Here is a 22,015-nt window from a genome sequence, read left to right on the forward strand (position 1 = left end):
TAGCAGAATCATTCCTTACAAAAACAAAACAAATTGCCACTGAAATCTGTAGTTTGTCCATAAACACCTACATAACTCTTTGCTTTCAACATTACCTGTATGACAGGGATTGAATAACTGAAGGAATCCACTGCGCAGATTCAGTAGCAATGCTTCCAGATGAGATGTGGGGAACAACGCATAAAGCACACAAAGAACAGCACAATAAGCAATAGAAGAACACAGTTTGACAGGAATTGTTTGGATTTTAAATCAGTTCCTTTTGAAAGTTGTTTCATTACAACATTTTTGATAGTCAATTTTTTTTTGAGCAATTGAGCAATAGTCCACAGTACAAGCAGCAGCAAAAGTGTTTTATTTGCTGTATAATTAGTGTCATTAGAAATATGATTGGTAAGAAAAACAACACTAATCCATACAGAAAGGAAAGCTTAATAGAAAACCAAACATGACTGGAGGGGTGGTGACAATGAAGACTTAAGCAGAAAAAAGATTTTTGTTTAAAATAAAAGCAACAAAAAAAACTCCATCCAAGTCTTTCAAGGTTTTCTGGACGCCACCACCAACTTTTGGCCATCAGAGATGGCAACAAGTTTTCCTACTGCTTTGCACCAGTATCCTCCTCCAACCTGGCTGGACTTTTTCAAATCACTTAAATGTGTTGTAGAGTGTAGATTAAGAACACAAGAGCATGATCTGAATGCGTATTAGATAATGGATTACATGCAACTTCTGTACATGCAGATGCAGGACCTTACTCAGCAAACGCTACCTCCTCAAAAAGCACTTCAAGTCGCAACAATGTTTTACTTAGTTTAATTCCTGTACTTTCAAACGAGGGTAGAAGTACTGCATTTTTAAAACAATAACATGCTTCTCCTCCTTCAAACAGAAAATATCTTTAATATTTGAAACAATTGTTTTTTTCTGACATTGAAATGACCAGACATTCTTAATCCATGAAAGTAACACGTGTTTCTGAAGCAAGAAATTGCCACAACAATTATTCGTAAACATTATACCCACAACAGTAAGTACACCAAAACCCCACACTTCCATCCTAAAATAAATCAAAAAGCTTTGACATGAAATACATAAAAAGTTTATTATGTATGTACCCCATTTTGTTATCTGGAGGAAAAATCTGAGGCAACAGTTTGGTGCAGTACAGAGAAGCAAAGCAATATACAGTAGCTGCACACAGCTTGATTGGTTTCAGATCACAACTAAATATTCTTACTATGACCGTTAGTACAGAAATGTTCTGTAATTAGAAAAAATGAGAAGTATTACTCTCATGCTGTACAGTCTCATGTTTCTTGGTTAGAAAAGAACGAGTGATTGAGTTTGAATCTTTCACACCAACTTGCTAGGCTGTTGCCCCTGGAATGTTCAGCACAAAGGTTAAGCTCCAGACATAATTTAAGTGCTTTTCATGTGCAAACTGTTACTGGCTAAAGCTTTCAAAGTACATTTAATTACAGATATGAACACCCTGTAAAGATATGAGGATATGATAGCAGACCCAGAGGCCAATACAGATTCTTTAAGAGAAATGCTATGTTCCGCTGCAGTAGTTCTAGTCCCTGATTAGGTTCTTCCAAAGAAACAGCTTATTTCAATTGTAGGAAATAGACCATTCTTTGACAGAAGCATCATGGGATGTTGTTACCAGAGTATGTTCATCCAACCACGCCAAGCCACTTACATGATGTAGTCTGTGAGCATCTGTATGGTAGTGCAAAATATAAGAAAATAGTTAGGAAGGTGAGGTTGGCAAAATTTCAGCACTATTCTGAAAGTGATTTTCATCCACATTCAATACTAGAACTGCATTTTATAAGTGACTACACAATAAAATGTAGCAGAACAACTTATAGCTGGCTGTTTTAGCTAGATAACAGAGATTAATGTGAAAGCTAAGTTAGTTTGGAACATATACAGCAATGCATCTGCTTCCAGTCATAGTTTTAGAAAAGAAGCACGGAATCAGATTGTAAGACAGACTGGCAACTTTCAGAAAGATTCTGAAGCAAACATACCTGGTATCTTGACTCTGGTCTCAGGATCACTTACAGTCCAAACATATACCATCATATCCATGCCTCCAGAAGCAAAGTGTTCATTGTCTGGTGACCAGGCAATACAAACAACTTTTGCATGATGTCCATAAAAAACATTATGTTCCTGTTTAAAAGTAATAAATGATACAGGGTTATTAGTTTAAGCCATTTCAGAAATCTACCAGCTTTTAATGCACAGAATCACAAAGCAATGATAATTTTAATGTGTATTGGAGGTATAAATGGATTTCCTAAATCAAGAACTAACTTCATTTTATGCCATTTATTTAAACTTTAATCAGGTAAATAAAATACAGTTCTTAGACAATGCAAAGACTATTACATGTAGATCTGCAAAGTGCACATACAGCAAGTCACTTCTTGTTTAAAAAACTTTAAAGTAACTTCACATTTTTCAAAAGCTCTTTTTCTTTTTGTAGTTCTTTTCATTTTTATTTACAAAACGAAACTTTTTTCTACTGTACAGTTTCAGTAAAAGCTTATGACTTTAAAGGTTGATTCACATATTGGCTGCTCAGATGAAAAGCAGAAGTTGGCTCGTACTTGGCTCTTGGTTAAAGGACAGCAGATTGAAGAATGAGACAAGGTTCCCTGCTTTACTGTAGTATTCCTTTTAATTGCTTAGTCCTTATCAGAGAGCTGTTTGCTACAGCCAGCAATATTATAATGCCAAGTCTGCTGTATTTACTTCATTCATTTTTATCATACACTACTGAAATCTTATCAAACCGAGCCTGCATTCATCTCTATTTTACAAAAATGTACACATTCTCTTATTGACAAGCATATAATTTGTTTAATTACTTTTCTTTTAAAAAAAACCTCATGCTATTGATTCAGCTGATCCAAATAAGGTATCTGTATGTTTTGTAATATTTTGTACCTAATTACTCTATCCTGTGGAAACCCGATCCTCTTCCTCACCCCATTTACCTAAATGTTTGATATTAGAATTTGAGAATTTTTCTGGTAGTCAGTCTAGGCTCTACATTTCCTTCACCTATTCTTACAGCCTGGAGGCTTAACATAAGCTAAGGTAGAAAGCTACCCCAAGATGCCATGAAAACAGTCAAAGGAACAAATACACAAATTACTTAGCAATTAAAGCCCATCAGCCACATAGATTTAGACGTGAGATGCCAGTCAGCTTCTATAAACAAATAAAAAAACCTGATGCAGTATTTCTTACCGCATAGCCATCAGGGACACTAAAGACAGTGACAACTTTGTTTGCATCACAAACTGCAAGAAAGGCACCATCGTGAGAATATGCCAGGTCAGTAACAGGACCTTTAGCTTCCAAAGTCTTATCATCGCTTTTCAAAGAGGTTCCTTGGATTGAATACAGACGGACATTCCCATCCTGTAAGATAAAAGTAACAGGGGAGTTACAAAAAAAAAAAAACAAAAAACAAAAAACAAAAAAACAAAAATCACTGTACAGTAGAAACAGGAAGGCTTGCTGAGCTTCTGGAACATTTTCATCAGCTCCCTCTGGTACTGCTTACATTGAGAACTACTGAGAAACAGTCTAAAGAACCTGCCGTTTGTACTGGCAACACTCCACTAAGTCAGCAATGAAGATTTGCCTAAGTTTACACTGGGTGAAAACAACCACAGTGAACTGGAGAGAAAAATATGAAAAAGACATTGGTCACAATGGTGGGAGAACCAGGAGAACAAAAGCCCAAGAATACCAATTACTTATAGGTTATCTTCTCAATAGATCAGACATACTATTGTTAAATGCTTCTGTTACTAGTGCAAATGTTCAAAGTACAGCTTTAAGCAGCATGACCTTACCGTTCCTCCCACTGCTACTGAACCTCCTCCAGGGTGAACAGCCACAGCTTCTGGCTCATAGCCAAGGTCATCAATTGCAAAACATTTTTTCTTATCTTTCATCAAGACAATCTGCAAACGGAAAACCAGAAGCTCAGTTCCTTCTTCCAAGAGCCTAATACACAACTATGACTAAGTCATGCTGCTTAGTCATCAGATCTGCTCTGACTGCTCAGAAGCTTACTATGCCCTGATCCTAAGGGAACTCCTAATCCTGAGGGAACATCTTTAAAAAAAAAAAAAAAAAAAAAAGGAAAATATGCCTATCCATGATGACTAACTAATCTGCTGTACTGGAGTGCTCTACATTAGGGAGCACAGGGCATGCTCTCCTGCGTTCAGCTTTACCTCATTTGGTCAGAATACAAAAGAAACATGGAAAGAGCAGTATTTTTAGCAATACTTACTGCCTGTCTGGTTCACTATTAAAGGAGGGGATGTAGGATCAAATTAGCAGCAAGCTAATAGTGCAATGCAGCTCTACACAAATCACTGCAAAAGTAATGCCTATTTATTTCCAAGGAAACTGCAGCAGATACAAACAGCACAATAACACTATTTGATAGAGCAAGTTCTCAGCTATGGAATACTATTTTTCAATACAGTCACCACCAACTACACATTTTCACCATCAATGAAAAATAGCCTGCATGCTGCTCTTGTCAAATCTGTACGGTGGTCCAGAACGTAGCTTGTCTTTCACACTGCTGTCACCACTACTGAAATGCACCACCCACCATGTGCATCACTGCACTCACAATCCACTGGTCTCCATCAGCATTCAGCAAGCATCAACAAATGTCAATGGGTGCCATTTTTCCACACAGAAGAATTCAGTGACCCACCTTTATTTCATGCACACTTGCATGTCAGGCACCACTTTGTCAGACTGCCCCTGTATCACATATCAACATAATTTAGCAGAATATTAATACTAATATTATTAATACTTACTTGTCCAATGCATAAAACTACAGTATAGCCACCAGGACCCACAGCTAAGCATTTTGGTTGAACATCCATTTTCACAGCATCCTGGCCACTACAGGAAGGCACGGTAAGGTGGAGAAGCAGAAACATACACAAAAAAAAAAAAGTATTTCACACTTACTATTTAAAAAATTATTTAAGTAATCATCTACTAATGATCCTCAAGGACATGCATAACATTTTCTTTTTTTTTTTTTTTTTTTTAAATTTATTTACAACATTTCTTTCTGTTTACTGTTTAGAACATCAGTATCTCTATCAGGTAGCCAGCCTTCTAAATGGAAGTCAGTGCAGCTGCTTTAGAGTCTAGATTTCAGATTTAACTAGGCCATCTTAATAGGTTTTTGAAGAAGTTTGGTTGTTTTTTTTTTTTTTTTTTTTGCTTCAACTACAGCTCTTAATGAAGAAACAGTTGTGTTCCTCTCCTCCTAATAACCAGATGTTTATTAACAACATTCCTGTGTATTAATGAACTAGAAAGAAACTGACACCGTTTGCACCAATTCAACTAAGCTACCTGATACATGACCGATATCCATCTAACCTGCAGAAGGCATGAGACAAAGTGAGAAATGTCTATGAGGCATTTCTCTTTGTCACAGAAAAAAAGCAAGGTTGATACAGCAATTTCTACAGTTTCCATGGTAACTTCAACCTGATCAAGTTGTAGCATAACATTATTTACCACTTAAAATCAACAAAACTTGCTATAAAATAAAAGGCTGTAATAATATAATAAAAGGCAACAGTTTAACTAACCTGTAGTCCCTCTTGCTAAGGTTGGTATAACGCACAGTGTCATCCATACTGCAGGTGACAAGCTGATCCATTTCATCCACTGCCATTCTAGAAACCTGGTTTGTATGGCCTTTCCCAGAAAAGCCATCATTCTCTCCAGTGTCAGAATCCCAATAATGTACACAGCAGAATTAAGGAACATTTGAAGATGCCACTGCACTCAGATATAGAACCATATCTGAATTTAAAAATAGTTTTACATAATCAGACTAACTGAGGTTGGAAGGAACCTCTGCAGATTTAGTTGAAATTCTTACTCAGCAGATAGCCCCTTTAATTTGGTTTTGAGCATCTCCAACAATGGAGACTGATTCCACACACTGGCAACTCTGCACTTGTGTTTTAAGAAGCCTCTTATCCTCACAGTTAACTGAAATTCTGATGTTTTGTAATGAGCTAGATGACCTGCTACAAACAGTAACACTGGAACAACTAGGATTAGGTCTGAAAATACAAAATACTTCCCAAAAGAATTAGATTGGCTTTCCCCTCATGAGGGACGCTAACACCAGTCTGAACAGCCATTAAAGCCAGTTTCGTATGGAGATTGGCTGACAAGTCCTTTGTTTTTTGACTCCTGCCATTTTAATGCATCATGGAATGCAGGATGAAGGTCTGCAGTTTTATTTGTCAGCTTCAGAATGCTGAACAGTATTTTAGCTAAACACATCACAGTCTCATCCATAATCAATGCCCCTCAGGAATCAATCTGTATTTCCAATATTTTGGTTTATAAATCAAGAGGACTGAAACTGAGTCTTAAGAGTTCTTGATCAGTGAGAAAGCCTGGTGGCATTTGGAATGCCAAATAGAGAGAGAACATAAAAGAAAAAATAGTACAGGTAGGAAAAACAACTCTAAACAAATATTTGTTACTGGGTCAAAGGGTTCAGCAAGAATTTATCTTCCTTGTCCTGAATATCTAAGAAACCTCAACAGATTTCTTCCAGCGCATGTTAAAAATATAGATAACGAATAGATGTAACAGCAAGCAGTAGCAATACATATTTAGCATGTATAATTAAACATATAAATTAAACTCTAACTTTACACATATATTTACTTATTCCTACATCCTCAGTGATAACTGGACATGAAGATGTAGCATGTATTTAGCAGGAAAGTTAAACAGGACAGTTAAACAGGACAGTTAAATTTCTTCAACATAAAATGTTGACTTGTGTTCAATAAAGATAATTCTTGGTTTTTGGCAAACTTTTTTTTTCATCCCCTCCTAATACATTCTCTCAGACTTTCAGACCAGAACAAGTATGGCTTTATCATTCAAAGGATATTAATATGGCCATCGTTACTGCCAGAATAAATATAGGACTTTCCACCATTTTTATGCACCGTAAGACACTGAATTGATTTACTATGACCCTGTGAAAGGGACACAAAAAATAATTATTCATGAGCAATTTTTCATTTTAACATTTATAAACAACAAATCTATTTGAGAAGAATTACAAGTTACTTAGAAAGTAACAATTTTATTTATAAGCATTCAAGGTCATCCAGAATACAAGTCACTAATTAACAGTGAAGTTGTTTTTACCTCTGCAGTGTTGCTCTTTCCATGCATCACCCTTTAAGGAGTAAATAAGCCCTGTGAATATCCCTATTACTTAGCCTGCTGAGCCAGAATACTTCCATGGCCTTTTCATACACAAAGTTTACTTTTCAGCCACTTGATCGTTCAGAATAAGAAGAACTACAGCAGCAATAGCAGGAATCTAGGGCATCTGTTCTAGTTCACACAAAAATGTAAATTCCCAGGAGAATGCTGTGTCAGCAAATTCTTTAATTCCTAAAATTAAAGCTTACTTAGCAACCCTAGACACCACGTTCACAACCAACAGATGAATGAGATAGCAGTGGTAGTTTTCTATCTATTCCGTATCCCTTGCATCCAAAGAATGCTAAAAGCTACTGCAAAACAAATATGACAACCTTAACGGAAAATAAAATTTGGGCTGTATTCACACAGTATCATTGCATGTAATATTAACTTTTTGATTTATGCAACTTGCAGTAAGTCGCATATAAGCTGCCTGTTTGGCAATGCTAATTTAACAAAGCCATCTTTCAGCTGATACCACTCCATCTAGACAACTTTGCCAACTCATTTATTACAGAAACTCTGGTACAACAATATAAGTTTCACTTACCTTTATGACACGTAAGGGTTTATCTGGATTGTTTTTGTCCAAATAATTGATATAGCCAGAGAGAGAAAGAGACAATAAATGGTCTTTCTGCCACAAGCAACCCAGCTGCTGATCCAACACATTTGATCCCATGTTGAAAGTACTGACAACAGAATTAGCACCAACATCCCAAATTTTAGCAGTTTTATCTCCAGAAGCAGAAAGCAATTGGCAGCTATCAGGGCTCCAACTAATCTGTAAAAACAAATGCCACAAAACAGTGAGTGCATTTATTACTGCAACACTTCACAGCCCATGAACTTTGTAATGCAATACCACGGATCATTTGTACAAATGAGGAGATACTTACAGCATAAATACCTCCATCATGAGCTTTGCCTCCACCAAGAGCACAAACTTTCTCCCCGGTCTTCCCATCATAAATAAAAATCTTAAAAAGAGCACAGACACAAATCACTTAAAGGAAAAGGCAGCAGCAGGAGCAAAATACTGAAGAGCTAAAACACTGTTACTCAAATTGCACATATTCTTTTGCTACAAAGAACACTTGAGTATTCAAAAAATGTGTTGTTTTATATGCTTACAAATATTCCTGCATTTAATATTAAATACTGAACAAGCAAAGTGACAATTCTAAATAAGCACAGTAAGCCACTGTTTATGTTGGATCCTGACAATTGAAACTGTGAGAATCATAGTATTTTTTACTCCCAATGTGATGGCAGCCGCTTAATATTGAGGACATGGGAGTGTTCCTACATGGAAAATGTAGGAAGTGCATAGGAGGAGCTCCCTATAGTAAATGTTGCTAAACCTGTCCTTACCAGCAGGGAGTCCACCTGCAGTTGGGATGCTATCTGTGAGTTCATTATTTCAGACAGACTTTTCAGGATCATAACAAGAACATACATTGCAAAAGTCTGATAAATACCTGCCAGAATCATCTATAAGTAGTAATAGATAGGGACACAGAACAGAGAAACAGTTGGGTAAAATAGTTTAACTGACATCTGCTGTTATAGCTCCATAAGGAGACACAAAGTCTACTTCAGTCATTTCTCAGAATAAAACAAATGGGAACATGAATGTTCCAAAACTAATCCTGTTTCTAATATAGACAAGAAACTTCTGATCTTAATCAATACAAGAAGTTGTTTTTTTTTTTTTTTTACCTGGCCATCTGCACTAGCTGTAGCAAATCTGTTCCCATCAGGAGAAAATCTCACACAGTTCACAAACCGTGTATGGTCCTGTAGAAAAAACAACCATCAGCACAAAAGAACAGATCTACTTACATGCACACTCCAGTAACAGTGAAGTTCTTTTTGGTCAAGCTAATAAATAGCTGTGCAGCAGATGCCCGCTGTAAAGTATATAGCCTCTCTGTATGAAGAGAATTGTCTGCTTCAAAAGCAGCTTAGGGAAGAGACTGTGGGAATGGTACCGATGTAGTTAAACCAACTCAGCACAAAACTAGGTGAATGAGTACCACTGTATCAGGAATAGGTAGAAAAAGATGATCAAATGTTCAACCTAGATGAAACCACAGGATTCTTTTCCTCTAGTTAATCAATTCTCTGTAGATTTTGATTTGCTTAATGGTGCAAGTAGGTTTCACAAACAGGAAGCATGAAATAAAATGCTTCCTATTTAAAATCAGAAAAAAATCCAAAACAAGGCAATGGGAATGAAGAATAAATTATTAATTCCAATTCTAGGAGACCACAGTCATGCTAGTTCTGTGAAGTAACCAGACAAGACTGATGTATGCTCCACAAATAGACTATTTACAAATAGGAGACTATCCAAATGATGTTAACTAGAAAGCACACGTTAAACAGGAAAGCACCACAATGAGGCCAAAGCTTCCACACAGAGATTTGGGAGACTATTTTTAGTATTACAAAAGGCAGGTTCTAACCTACTTTCTTTGATTAAATATAGATTTTTTTTTTTTTCCTGATAACTCACTCTCTAATCTGAACCACCTAGCAACCTGAACTTGAATCCCATACAGCAACTCAAACATCACTTTAAAAGGAAGGCTACATCACGTACCAGTTGGAGCAGCACTGGTAAGCAATTCAGACTTCACAGTTCCAAAAGAACCAGCTTAGCAAAATGTAAGTATCAACTTAGGTTCAGAAATAAATTAGGCAACTGCATCACTTCATTGGATTGCAGAGCTCAAAACAATTCCTTTTCTAGAACTGAAATCCTTACTGAAGTCAACATACAAAGTTTACTAAAGGCATATAGTTACTAAAGTAAAAGCCCTACTACAGTAGTCTTCAAAAAGAAAAAAAGAACTACTAGACATTTTAAATTTTTACTAGCCAATTAAATCCACTATCTCTGCAATAGGTGGGTTTTTTTTGTTTGTTTTGTTTTGTTTTTGAGGTTCTGTGGCATCAAAAGAAAAAAGCTGCAGAAACAAAAGCTGCTTTTGGCCTCAAGCACTGATGGATTTCAAGTGTGGGAGTCCCAGGCCTGGTTTCAATTACATAAAAGATTTCAATTAATACAATTAAAAAACAAAATAAGAACAGAAAACAGACCACAGAAATTATATATCCAACTCTTATTGTAGATATCAGTTATGTTTTAAGCCACCTCCCCTCACCATTTCAAAGTTGCACTGTGGGATTTCAGATTCATGCAACCTTAAGGAGATTGCAACATTCCACTCACACAATCACAATTCATGAATAAAGCACCTTGGAGAGTATTCAGAAACACTACATGCACCTACACCAAGTAGCAGAGCTCAGCAAGCATCACTAAAGCTGATGAACACACCTGTTACTTATGTTACAAAAAAGAAAGCAAAGCTAAAATTCATATGAAGCAGTTAAGAAGAAAACCTGAAGCAATGATTTATTTCAGTTTTGTCAGCCTGAATCAAGCCTTCAGTTATAACTTAAACATGGGTTCTAGGACAGCGACTTAACACCAACCATAGCTCAAAAGAGGAAATTGAGAACTTGTTTTAACAGTTCAGAGTGGAAGCTTGCTGGAAAGCTCTCAGTCAACTTGGATAGTTTAACAAAGCCACAACTAAGCTTAAACTCACGCTCAGTGTAAACTTGAACTTGAACGGAGGTCCCTCAAAGAAAGCAGCACAGTTGTCATCACTGCCAGTTGCTAGACGATAAGGTCTTGTTTGCTTTATGTCCACACTGTTGATCACTTTGTTGTGCCCAGTGATTTCCCCAACTGAAGAACCACTATCCCACAGGAATACTGCTCCAAATCTAAACAAAAATATAATCCCTAAAAGTTACATGCAGATTAACACTTTGATCATCTACAAAAAGCAGATTTAAGTGCACTCAAAAGAAATTAGGTCATCTCATTAATCTCATGCAAGTACATTGTAGTTCCCTGGAGGAAATTTGAGATCTTGCTGGAGATGGAACCTAATCTTCATGAGGAGAGATTGGTTGATCCAGAACAGAGAATCAGAAGATAATCATCAGTGAGTTTGTTGGTTTGTGAAAGAAAGCACAAAGGTTTCCCAACTGTCCAGTCACTACACAGAATATAAAGAGCTAGGACAACACTGGATCAGTTTTCTGATTATTTAGTCTAGATTGAGTACCATCACTTTTACAGCACTATTTAAGATTTAAGGAATCAAAATAGCTTCTTTTTTTTGCCAGTTTATATTTTAAATTACTTAAAAAAACAATATAATCACTACAAGGGCATTAATCTACCAGAGCGTATCTACTTAAAAATGAATTCTGTAGAATCACTTAAAATTCTATATTGGAAGTATATATTTCTAATATGAAACAGTTCAGCTTCTTAAAGTAGAAAAGCAAACGTATCAAGCACCAGGTGAAATGGATGGAGGAACTGAGTCAGTGAATCTCTCTCTAGTATCAGGACACAATAAGTGACAGAGTTAAGAAATGGTGCAGGAGGTGGGGGAAACAGGACTGTGCTATATTTTAGGTACAACACTATCAGGGGGCCTGTGAACTGCTTTACAGTCTTCAAAAGACACACAAATTTGTCTGTCACAAGCTCTGTCCTGGTAACAGATACCTCATTTAATGAGTCAAGGACAACTGTGTTGCAATTTTCTTTTAATTAGCATAATACTACTTAAAATATAGGAGTGCTGGTAAGGGAGAAAATTCTAACACATTTTTCTTTATTTTTCACTCTTATTCAATCGTATCTTCAATTTGAGAGGAAAGAAAGAGGGAGAAATCTTCTTATGGCTTTCCCTTCCTACTTGATCTGAATTATACAAAGAAATCCCTCAAGAGTAATGGTGAAAAGATATAATTTAACATATCATCACCAAAACAAGCAATATCCACACAATTTTAAACTGGGAAGATTCTAACAGAACTATATTTTCCAACTAGTTCTACAGCTGTTAAATACTGCATGAAGAATTTAGCTGCAGAACAGGACATCTTGAACAGGGAAAGTCATGGTTTATCTCACTCAAAGAACTAAAAGCTGTCTACAAAGAACCTGTTTTGCTGGCATACAAAGGTTTACACTGTGACTATACTTATACAGGCATATAGACATAAATACACAAAGACACAAATAGAAGAATTACTCACTTTTCCCTTCCTTCTCCAACCACAGCAATTCTTTTGCTGTCTTCAGTCCAGGCAAGGTCCTTTATTTTTCCTGCAAATGGCTGATACTCATACTTCAGAAGGTGTTCCTTCTGTGTAGTATCCCAGATTCTCAGCTTTCCAGAGACATCTGCCATAATAAAGTAGAATATAACTACTGTGGTTCCAATATGACATAGTCACGACTCAGCAAGCTCACTGAACACAAAGTTTCAGCTAAACTGAACATTTGTACTAAGGATCAATCTCACCCTATTGTAGTGATTACAAACAGCTTGATTTAGGAACACTGAAGACTGCATCTGTTTCACTGAATTATGCTTTTAATCAGATATTAATGTTCAAAATATACAGCAATAAATACAACACAAGGAATGACCTTTTGAGAACACATGAAGTCACACAGCAAGAGAGGGTAAGAATTTGCACGTTAAGTGCCTGTTACTAAAAAAAAAAAAATTAGAATAAAAAATAAATCCTTTACCAACTACAGGATAACTTGCCCATACTTCATTGGGATGTAAGCTATCTACAATAAGAAAGCAATCTGATGCACAGTGGCTTATGTAGGAGAGGTAATTACAAATTCCAAGACAAGGACAGGCTGAGAGAGCAGGGGCTGTTGAGCCTGCAGAAGGCTGTGAGGTGACCTGAGAGTAGCCTTACAGTATCTAAGGGGGAGCTACAGGAAAGAAGGGGACACTTTTTAGCAGGGTCTATAGTGATAAAACAGGGGAAAATGGCTTCAAGCTCAGGGAGGGTAGATTTAGGTTAGATATAAGGAAAAAATCTTTTACAGTGGGGTGGTCATACACTGGAACAGACTGCCCAGTGATGTGGTTGATGCCCTGTCCCTGGAGACTTTCAAGGTGAGGCTGGATCAGGCCCTGGGGAGCCTGATCTAGCTGTGGTGTCCCTGTTCATTGCAGAGGAGTTGGACTAGTTGGCTTTCAGAAGTCTTTTCCAACTCTAAGGATTCTATGATTCTACAATTCATATTTCTTTTACACCTTGAACCTTTAAAGTAAATCTGCTTTGCATGTAAATACAAGGTACAAAGAGGCCTATGCTAAAAAAACTTAGTCATGCATATTCATTTCCATATCTTCTCAATACAAAAGCACATACACACTTAAATGTGCAGGTATCCACACGCAGCATCTAGGTTACTACAAAGAAATCCAAGAGAATATCAAAAAGTGCTAAATGATATAAGCAGCAAACACAGACTAACACTTTTAAGATAACGTAACAAAAGCTTCCTTGGTCCTTATTTCCTGTAAGTATCCTTGAACTCACTTGTGTTCAAGAGCAATTGCTATGGTGCAACTGCAACAAAACCCACATAGCAAATCTTGTGTGTAAAGAAGGCCACTATTTGAGAATAAGCTATGTGCTAAAGGCACATCTTTCACCACAGTATAGCTCCTTTGAATTCTGTTCACCATTTATCAGTAGATCATTATAGTCTAGCTTACACATCCAGCACCCCTGTATGTTTGGTACCTGACCGTGGGATCACCTTCACCTATGTTAAGAAGACAGATTCAGAATGCTTTGTTTTAGATTCTACTACAGTAAGTTGCTCTCTTTAAATTTGGACTTTAAACCTGTGATATTCCCCATTACTACATCTCTGTTATGACTGCAACAGAGGAGAAATTACCATAAAACCCACAAAGCATACTGCCAAAAGTCTGTCTCATCAGGCACATGAAGTATTAATGCAGACTGCATGGCTGATGTAAATTTACAGAGAAATGAATCTTACATGTTATACTTAGAAACAGCTTAAAGAGTCTGATACTATCTTCAGAATCCATGCTCAGCAATACTAAACTATCTGTAATTGATATATGGAGAACAGTTTTTAAAAGAAATATTGCAGCCTAAGCTTGTTTAATGGAGTTAAGATAGACAAGTGAAAAAAAGCCAACTGAACACTTCCCTGGAAGCAAGGAGCTTCCTAATGCTAATCACTAATGACAGACATCTTCTTGAACTAAGCTAGGTATATATTAACTGCTCTTTTACTGGAGACCGAAAATCTAAAATGCCACAAGAATCAAAAGATAGTAATTGAGTATGGCAAAAATCTAGAGCACCAAATCTGTCCAGAACACAAACTGGACTGTAACGAGGTACTCAGTTCAACATACACTCCACATAAAAGACTGAGCCAAGAAAAGAATGGCTTTGGTTCCTTTCAGACAAGGAGGAAAAAAACCTCACACACAAAAAAAACCCCATAAAGCTGTCCTAAAAGCGCTCTCAAAGCTTCCTCAGTATGCAAAAGAGATGTATTCTAATACAGCATTAGATATGCAAGAAACTGAGGAAGAAAGAATTGAGATATTTTACACATTCAGAAACTGTTTTTCTCCTTATGTTACTGAGAGAAATTTACTTACTACTGACCACTACATGAGTCTGGACTCCCTATGGGGACTCATTCAGAATGTTTTGTTTCCAGCAATAGTAACTCATGCATTACCTAAAAGCAGACATCTCTGCTCTATTTTGGACCATTACTTGCTTTTCGAGCCTTTTTAATTGACAACAGCAAGCAGATTTGAAGAACACATGAATGGAAGACAATTCCTTTTTAAATAAATATACTACTGCATGTTTCTTAATATTCTTCAACTGTATAACAGTTCAGAAAGGGATCAACTACTTGAAGAAAGTAAAGTTCTACTAACATGGGTTTGTTTAGTTTTTTGCAGATCATAAAAAACTGTAACTATTTCTGCTGATAATCCAGGAAACTCATGCTACCCATTCTCAGATACTGATTCATATGTATTACACAGAAACTGAGAATCAGCCTCTTTCCCTGCTAACTTACCAGTGAAAGTCTTTTTTAAGTTCATGTTACAACTGTAAGAAAAATGATGCCAAGTCTTGCCAAGTTCTGTCAGGAAGAAAGGGGGAGGGAAAGGAAAGGAGAATACTCTCTTCTAGAATCCCTCCCCTATCCTTAAAGTACCAAAGCATATTAAGAATATAAAAACAGTAGCTCTGCATTTCAGAATTAACTTTTCATTCTGCTGCATGCACAAACATCATTCATTACACCAAGCTTTCTTTCCCCTCCTTAATGCTAGACATTTTGTTTGTAAGGTTGTAAGGTTGGTATTTAAATCAGGAAAAAAAAAACTTTGTTAAAAAGATCAAGCGTGTCACTGATCTTACAGCTCTAGGAAGAGCTTTAATGAACACCTACAGACGTCCTTCCTGCCTCACTCGATTTCACCAAGCCATGTCACTTTGGCTACATACAGTCTGCACATAACTTAGAAGATGAACTACTCTGTTGTGTCATCAAGTTCTGTGTGAAGGATTTCAACAGTCTGTCCATATAACCTGTCCAGCACACACACTGATACTTTACCTCCAGATGCTATGTAGAATCCACTGGGAGCATACTTGGCAACTACAACCTGATGGGCGTGCTCAGTATAGATGTCAGCAATTGCAGGATTCTAGTTTAAAGGAAAAGAAAAAAAAAAAAACAGTTACTACATAGTATTTTGTGGTTTTCACAGAGTAAAAAAAAAAAAAAAAAAATCAGACTTTCCATGATAAAATTCAGAATTTGTCCCTCTTACACACTTCAGTTTGTCTTTTAAATCAAGATATTGTCTACAAATGAGAAGAAAACAGCAGAGCAGAGTGTGGAAGACTGCTGTCTACATAAAACAACACACTAATTTCCAATGACTGCCATAATCAACTACTTCCTCTGACAGCCAACATTAGCTACAACTTCTTCCTCTCTTCAGTACCTAATGAAAAGTAGAAGAGCACCAAGCACTCCCAGAGGTTTGTGTTTTTTTTTTTTTAAACTGCTTTACCTTTTCAAGCTTGTTTATCTATGTAGACAAACACAAGTTGCGCTTTGGAAAATACAGCCAGAAAATCTACTGTAATGAGAACCAAAGTTAAGCATATGGTTAACCACATTGCATGGCCACTACTCATCACTACGTACTTAACATTACTGAGTAACCAAGGAGGTGGGCAGAAGTTACTCATCCTTGGCAACTGAAGCCTGGTTTAAAAGCCACGAGGCTAGTACATAGTCATCCCTACTATCAACAGCTATACTGGAATGATGAAACGCACAGCCATTCCACCACAGTTTTTATCTCTTCAGTCTTAAATGCCTTTAGATGCTTCAAGCTGGATAATAAGATTGACTCAATGTTTCAATTACATGAGGACACAAAAAAAATTAAAGGATAAAATGATAGCATCAAGACAAAATCCTTCCAGTACCTGCTCTGAAATTCACTTCATAAACAAAAAAGCCATTCTACACATCTTCCAAATACACTGCTCATGACACAAAATAATGAACTATTCCTTAGAATAATTTTTCTAGCAGTTATCAGATTCTTTCAGCACCAGAAACCTTACTCTTACAGCTAAAGCAAAAGAGCATTTCAGTCACTATGATTAATACAGATTTATCCAACCAAACCAGAAAACCATCTGATGTTATGGTATGATTCAGCTGACCAATCAGGGAAAACCAAAGCACCTGCTCTGAGCTAGAAAGCAGACATTCTCTTGTTTGCAACAGTTCTTTCTGTTACAGTAGCATTATATCTCAGGAGGCAAAATATAGCTTACTCATGCAAGAAGCAGCTTCTCCATTACTGCTTCCACTCTGCTTGACCACATTAGAGCCCTACTTAAGTCACAACCGCTTGCATCTGCACATCACTCTCCATTTTGTGTACTATTGGATTTTATCTAAGCAAGACCAAATAATGTTTTCTCTGTGTTATACTGTAGCAACAACAAGTTAAAGGAGCTCAAAAAAACCTCACTGCTAATAACAGCAAATACAATGGCTCTGTTTCACAGCAGCAATCCCCAGGAAGCTAAGCGCATGAAACTCACAGACTGACTTCACCCCTGAAGTGAATAGTAAAAAACAGTCTTCCAAATATAAAATACAGAAAACAGATTCAGGATGCCAGATAATGATTTAAATCAAATTTTTGATTTGATAAGAAAATTACCTTTACAGGCAGAAGTAATTCAACTTGTACATCTTTCATACCAAAAGCAAAAAACCTCAATTCTAAAGAGATCTTAGGATAAGATTGTTAGCCAGGACAATGCACTACCAATTATCAGTTTCAATAAGAAGAGAGAGCATTCTCAGTGCTGAAATCAGACCCACACATGAAAGTGAGCAGTTTAAGTTCCAAGCTTCAAAGTAGGCTTGAAGCCATGAAGACAATATAAAATATTAAGTATGAAACCTCACAAATATCACCAACCCTCCTGTCTCAGAGCAGCGCCATTCCAGGACTTTTTCTTGTTAAAGAAACTCTCTAGCTCAAACACTAACCCTGAAGGCTATATTCATCACTACCGATCAGCTCTTGATTTAGAGGAGTGTTCACTGCATCTTAATGACCTGCTTTTTTTTTTTTTTTTTTTTTTTTAATTAGAGCACAACTGTCCCATTGGAGGGCTGATCGTGGGGGAATTACACACTGACTTCTCCAAATTTTATCTGGTTGTTGCTAACTATTATGTAGGCTTCCACAGTTCTCAAAGAAGACATAGTTCACAACTAGCAGCAGACACATTTCCAAATTAGGTTACAAGCTGCAACACTCCCCAACACAAAAGGCACAGCATAGGCTTTACTTGGTTTTTGTGTCATTGCTGTACAATACATTCAGCAGTTTGTAGAATGTCACCTGTCAATTATTAACAGTAGCAGACTCTTTCCCCTTGCTGGTTCAAGTAAATTTACATACCAGGATAAGTAACACCATAAAACTGAAAGGTTTATGACTTCAACTCTCAGCTTCCCTTGAGAGTTTAAACAGCCTAAATTGGAACTCCCAGCGTCCCACCTCATTTCTGTGCTCGGACTTTGCCACATGCTGTGTTCAGGCTCACACTGGAAACAACATTTGCAGCAGGCACATCTATAGTGAGCCAATTCAGAAAGTTGTTTTCTACCAGTTTAAGCCTCAAAATAGAGTCAGAAGAGCACTAATCACAGCACAAGGGAGGTGGCCACAACCCATAACTTGGCAAAAACTGTAATATAAGCAGAGTGGCTTTTCTCTCATTGCATCATGGTAAATTGAGGCTTCTAGTTTCAGAAAACTGAACTTCCCTTGACACGAAGAGTGAAACAGTATTATTACGGGATAATGCTGAATGCAAACTTGGTTTTGTTTTTTCAGCAAGTACATTTAAAGAGATATCAAATAAGATGTTAACAAAGAACTGTTTAGTAGCATTTCTGTGTTATGAAATAATAGTAAATACCCGAATACAGAGAAAGTAATAAGATTAATCAGGAAAATAACTCAAAAACACATTTTGCAGAAGGAAAAGCAACCAGAAACAAATGCATATTTGTGATAGAGACCTAAACATTCCTAAATGGGATCTGCCACATTGCAGCACAACGCAGCACAGTGAGATTTATGGTAAGGAAAGAAATCCAGAGGAGAGTTAGATTTTTCCAAAGATTATCAGTCATGCAGATTAAGTAAAAACTTTTTAAAACCGACAGCTGAACAATAGCTGCGTTATGTTTGCTCCATACTTCTCAACTGGATGCCATCTTTGAAGAGATATTATTTAAGGAACTCATCTAACATCTCTCTAGTTACCACCGAAGATTAAAACCAAACAAATGCACCAAACCACTATGAAAGCATTATCTGGGGGTTCCAACGTTGAATGAATGATAAAAGTCCCCCACGAGCAGGGCTGAAAACAAGGTGTGCTGGCACTTATCACAGAATCAAGTGTCTGACAACTGCTGTGATTCCCGGAACGCTAGGGAAAGAAGCAGCTGGGGACTCATGAATTTGCAAGTATTTGCATGCTGCTCTTACAAGCCAAAGGCCCAAAGCAACAAATAAGGAAGTCTTCATTTATTAGGCAAACACATCTCTCAACTCCTGACGGTGCTATATTTCATAAAAACGCACAAGGCCAGGCAGAACTATCAGCCTCTCTCCTCTACACACTCCGTGCAAAGAGAGGGCGAGAGCTGCACGTTTCACTGCGATTCCTCAGGAATTTCCGCAGCCGCTTCTGCCTGAGTCACGCACCTTCCTTCCTACCCCCGCTCAGCTCTGCGCCGCGGGCTCCAGCGCGGCTCCCGCCGTGAGCGGAGCACGGGGAGATGGGGGGGGGGGGAGGGAGAGGGAAGCGGAACTTCGCGACGGGTACGCAAAGAGACTAAATAAATGCAATGGGGTACGTTACATCGATGTTTCGGATGACGACGCATTTCCCATTGGTATAGAGAAAATTGTTGCCTTTCGGATCACCTCCAATGATTTTGGACACGCCTCGTTCAACCTGAGGGAGGCTGGCGAACACTTTTTCTATAGGGAAAAAGGAAAAAAAAAAAAAAATAAATAAATAAGAGGGGGGGAAAAATGGAGAAAGAAAAGGCGTTTGAAGTCCCTGGGCTCCCAGCCGCCTCCCAGCGGCGCGGTCACTTGTTGCTGTCAGCGGGCGGCCGCCGCCCCGCAGCGAGGCCGCAGCCGGATCCCCGGCCGCCCTCCTCGCCCCGCTCCGCTCCGCTCCCCTCCGCCTCGCCGGAGCTTACTGATCTCGTACGGCATCCTCGTTCCTCAAGCTCGTGCCGCGGCGCTGCGAAGCGGACGCAGGCGGGCAGACGGACCGCCGCTGCGCTCTGCTCCCCGCCGCCGCCTCAGCACCACGGCGCCCAGCGGCACGAAGCAGGAAGCGCCCGCGCGGCCCGCCGCTCTCCCCTGCCTTTGACCATATATAGTCAACTCTGCTCGCGCCGCGCCGCTCCCCGCCAGCCCGCACACCGCTCCCTCCCCCGGAAATGCCGTCGGCTCGGCCGGGCCCGGCGGGGCTGTGCTGAGGCGGCCGCAGGAGCCGGCCCCGCCCCGGCAGGGAGCTGCAGATTGCTGCGGGAGAGCCGCAGCAAGCAGCGCACGGCGGCTCGGGCCAGCCCCGAGGTGGGTGCCGCCAGACCGCCTGCGCATGTGCGGAGTCCTCCCGTGCTGCCACACATGCGCGGGAGCGGCCGTGAAGCCGCGGTTACTATGGGAACAGCGGACGGGCGGCGGGCAGCCGAGCTGTGAGGAAGGAGCGAGGAGTGCGAGAGGAGGTTGTGGAGAGAGGGCTGTGTGAAGGAGCGCTGAGGGGTGAGCCCCCGTCCTTTCCTCTTGTCGTATGGTTAGCAGCCACGGCCTCTGCCTGCCAGCTCCTCGTTTCGTATATTCATAAAGGTTGGAAAAGACCACAGAGATCATCTAGTCCAACCATTGACCCATCACAAAAAAGTCGTGTCACTCAGTGCCTCATCTGCACGCTCCTGAACGCTTCCAGGGTCGGTGACTCCATCAATGGCCTACCCACCCTTCCTGAGGAGAAATCTCCAAATATCCAACCTGAACCTCCTCACGCACAACATAAGGTCTTCACAGAATCACAGAATGGCCAGGGTTGGAAGGGACCTCAAGGATCATGAATCTCCAAGCCCCCTGCCACAGGCAGGGCCACCAACCTCCCCATTTGATACTAAACCAGGCTGCCCAGGGCCCCATCCAACCTGGCCTTGAACACCTCCAGGGACGGGGCATCCACAGCCTCTCAGGGCAGCCTGTTCCAGCACCTCACCGCTCTCTCTGTAAAGAACTTCCCCTATGACATCCAACCTAAATCTCCCCTCCCTCAACTTAAAACCATTTCCCCTTGTCTTACTGTTATCTACTCTTTCAAAGAGTTGATTCCCCTCCTGTTTGTAGGCTCCCCTTAAGTACTGAAAGGCTGCAACGAGGTCACCCCGCAGCCTTCTTTTCTCCAGGCTGAACAAGCCCAGCTTCCTCAGCTTGTCTTTATAGGGGAGGTGCTCCAGTCCCCTGATCATCTTCGTGGCTCTCCTCTGGACTCTCTCCAACAGCTCCCTGTCTTTCTTGTACGGGGGGCTCCAGATCTAGATGCAGATGGGGCCTCACAAGGGCAGAGTAGAGACGGACAATCACCTCCCTAACCCTGCTGGCCAACCCTCTTCTGATGGAGCCCAGGATACCATTTGCTTTCCAAGCAAGGGAAGACTGCTGGCTCATGTTAAGCTTTTAATTCATCAAGACCCACTTCTCTGCAGGGCTGCTCTCAAGAACTGCTCCTTCCAGTCTGTATGGATGCCTGGGATTCCTCTAGCCCAAGTGCAAAATTCTGCACTTTGCCATGTGAACCTCATCAGATTCACCTGAGCCCACCTTTCAAGCCTGTTGAGGTCTCTCTGAATGGCATCCCTTCCTTCCACTGTGTCAACCGCACCACTCAGCTTGGTGTTGTCAACAAACTTGCTGAGGGTGCCTTTGCTTCTTGTCTTATCTTGTCCTCTATGCTGCTGGCTGCATGCAGTGGGGTACGTGTCCCAGTAAGAGCCATTGTTGGAGGTTAGGTGTCAGCCTTCAGTTTTCAGGGGGCACAGCCTTCACTTCACTCTGGAAGCCCCTGTGCTGGCAGATTATGATGG

General features: G+C 39.4%; 1 protein-coding gene across 1 annotated transcript; it reads right to left on the reverse strand.

Moving 5' to 3' along the window:
• Positions 1-335: 335 nt before the first annotated feature.
• On the reverse strand, positions 336-20,323 carry WDR1 (WD repeat domain 1). Its single transcript, XM_052681688.1, has 15 exons — positions 20,105-20,323; positions 19,756-19,877; positions 15,887-15,977; positions 12,475-12,622; positions 10,959-11,139; positions 9,058-9,135; positions 8,235-8,315; positions 7,886-8,119; positions 7,010-7,097; positions 5,676-5,832; positions 4,881-4,968; positions 3,888-3,998; positions 3,274-3,447; positions 2,043-2,187; positions 336-1,728 (listed from the first exon to the last, which is right to left on the reverse strand). The coding sequence occupies exons 1-15, from the start codon at positions 20,118-20,120 to the stop codon at positions 1,619-1,621; spliced, it is 1,824 nt and encodes a 607-aa protein (XP_052537648.1). The 5' UTR covers positions 20,121-20,323; the 3' UTR covers positions 336-1,618.
• Positions 20,324-22,015: the final 1,692 nt, after the last annotated feature.

Source organism: Tympanuchus pallidicinctus, unplaced genomic scaffold, assembly GCF_026119805.1.
Source record: "Tympanuchus pallidicinctus isolate F22 unplaced genomic scaffold, pur_lepc_1.0 scaffold2, whole genome shotgun sequence".
Classification (NCBI taxonomy): domain Eukaryota; kingdom Metazoa; phylum Chordata; class Aves; order Galliformes; family Phasianidae; genus Tympanuchus; species Tympanuchus pallidicinctus.

Excerpts from the sequence above, each read along its gene's own strand:
- WDR1 (XM_052681688.1), bottom strand. Across the intron at positions 15,978-19,755 it reads TCGTCATCCGAAACATCGAT|AATCCTGCAATTGCTGACAT; the intron begins GTAACGTACCCC and ends CCTTTAAACTAG. Across the intron at positions 7,098-7,885 it reads AACCCTTACGTGTCATAAAG|GGTCATAGTAAATCAATTCA; the intron begins GTAAGTGAAACT and ends TCCCTTTCACAG.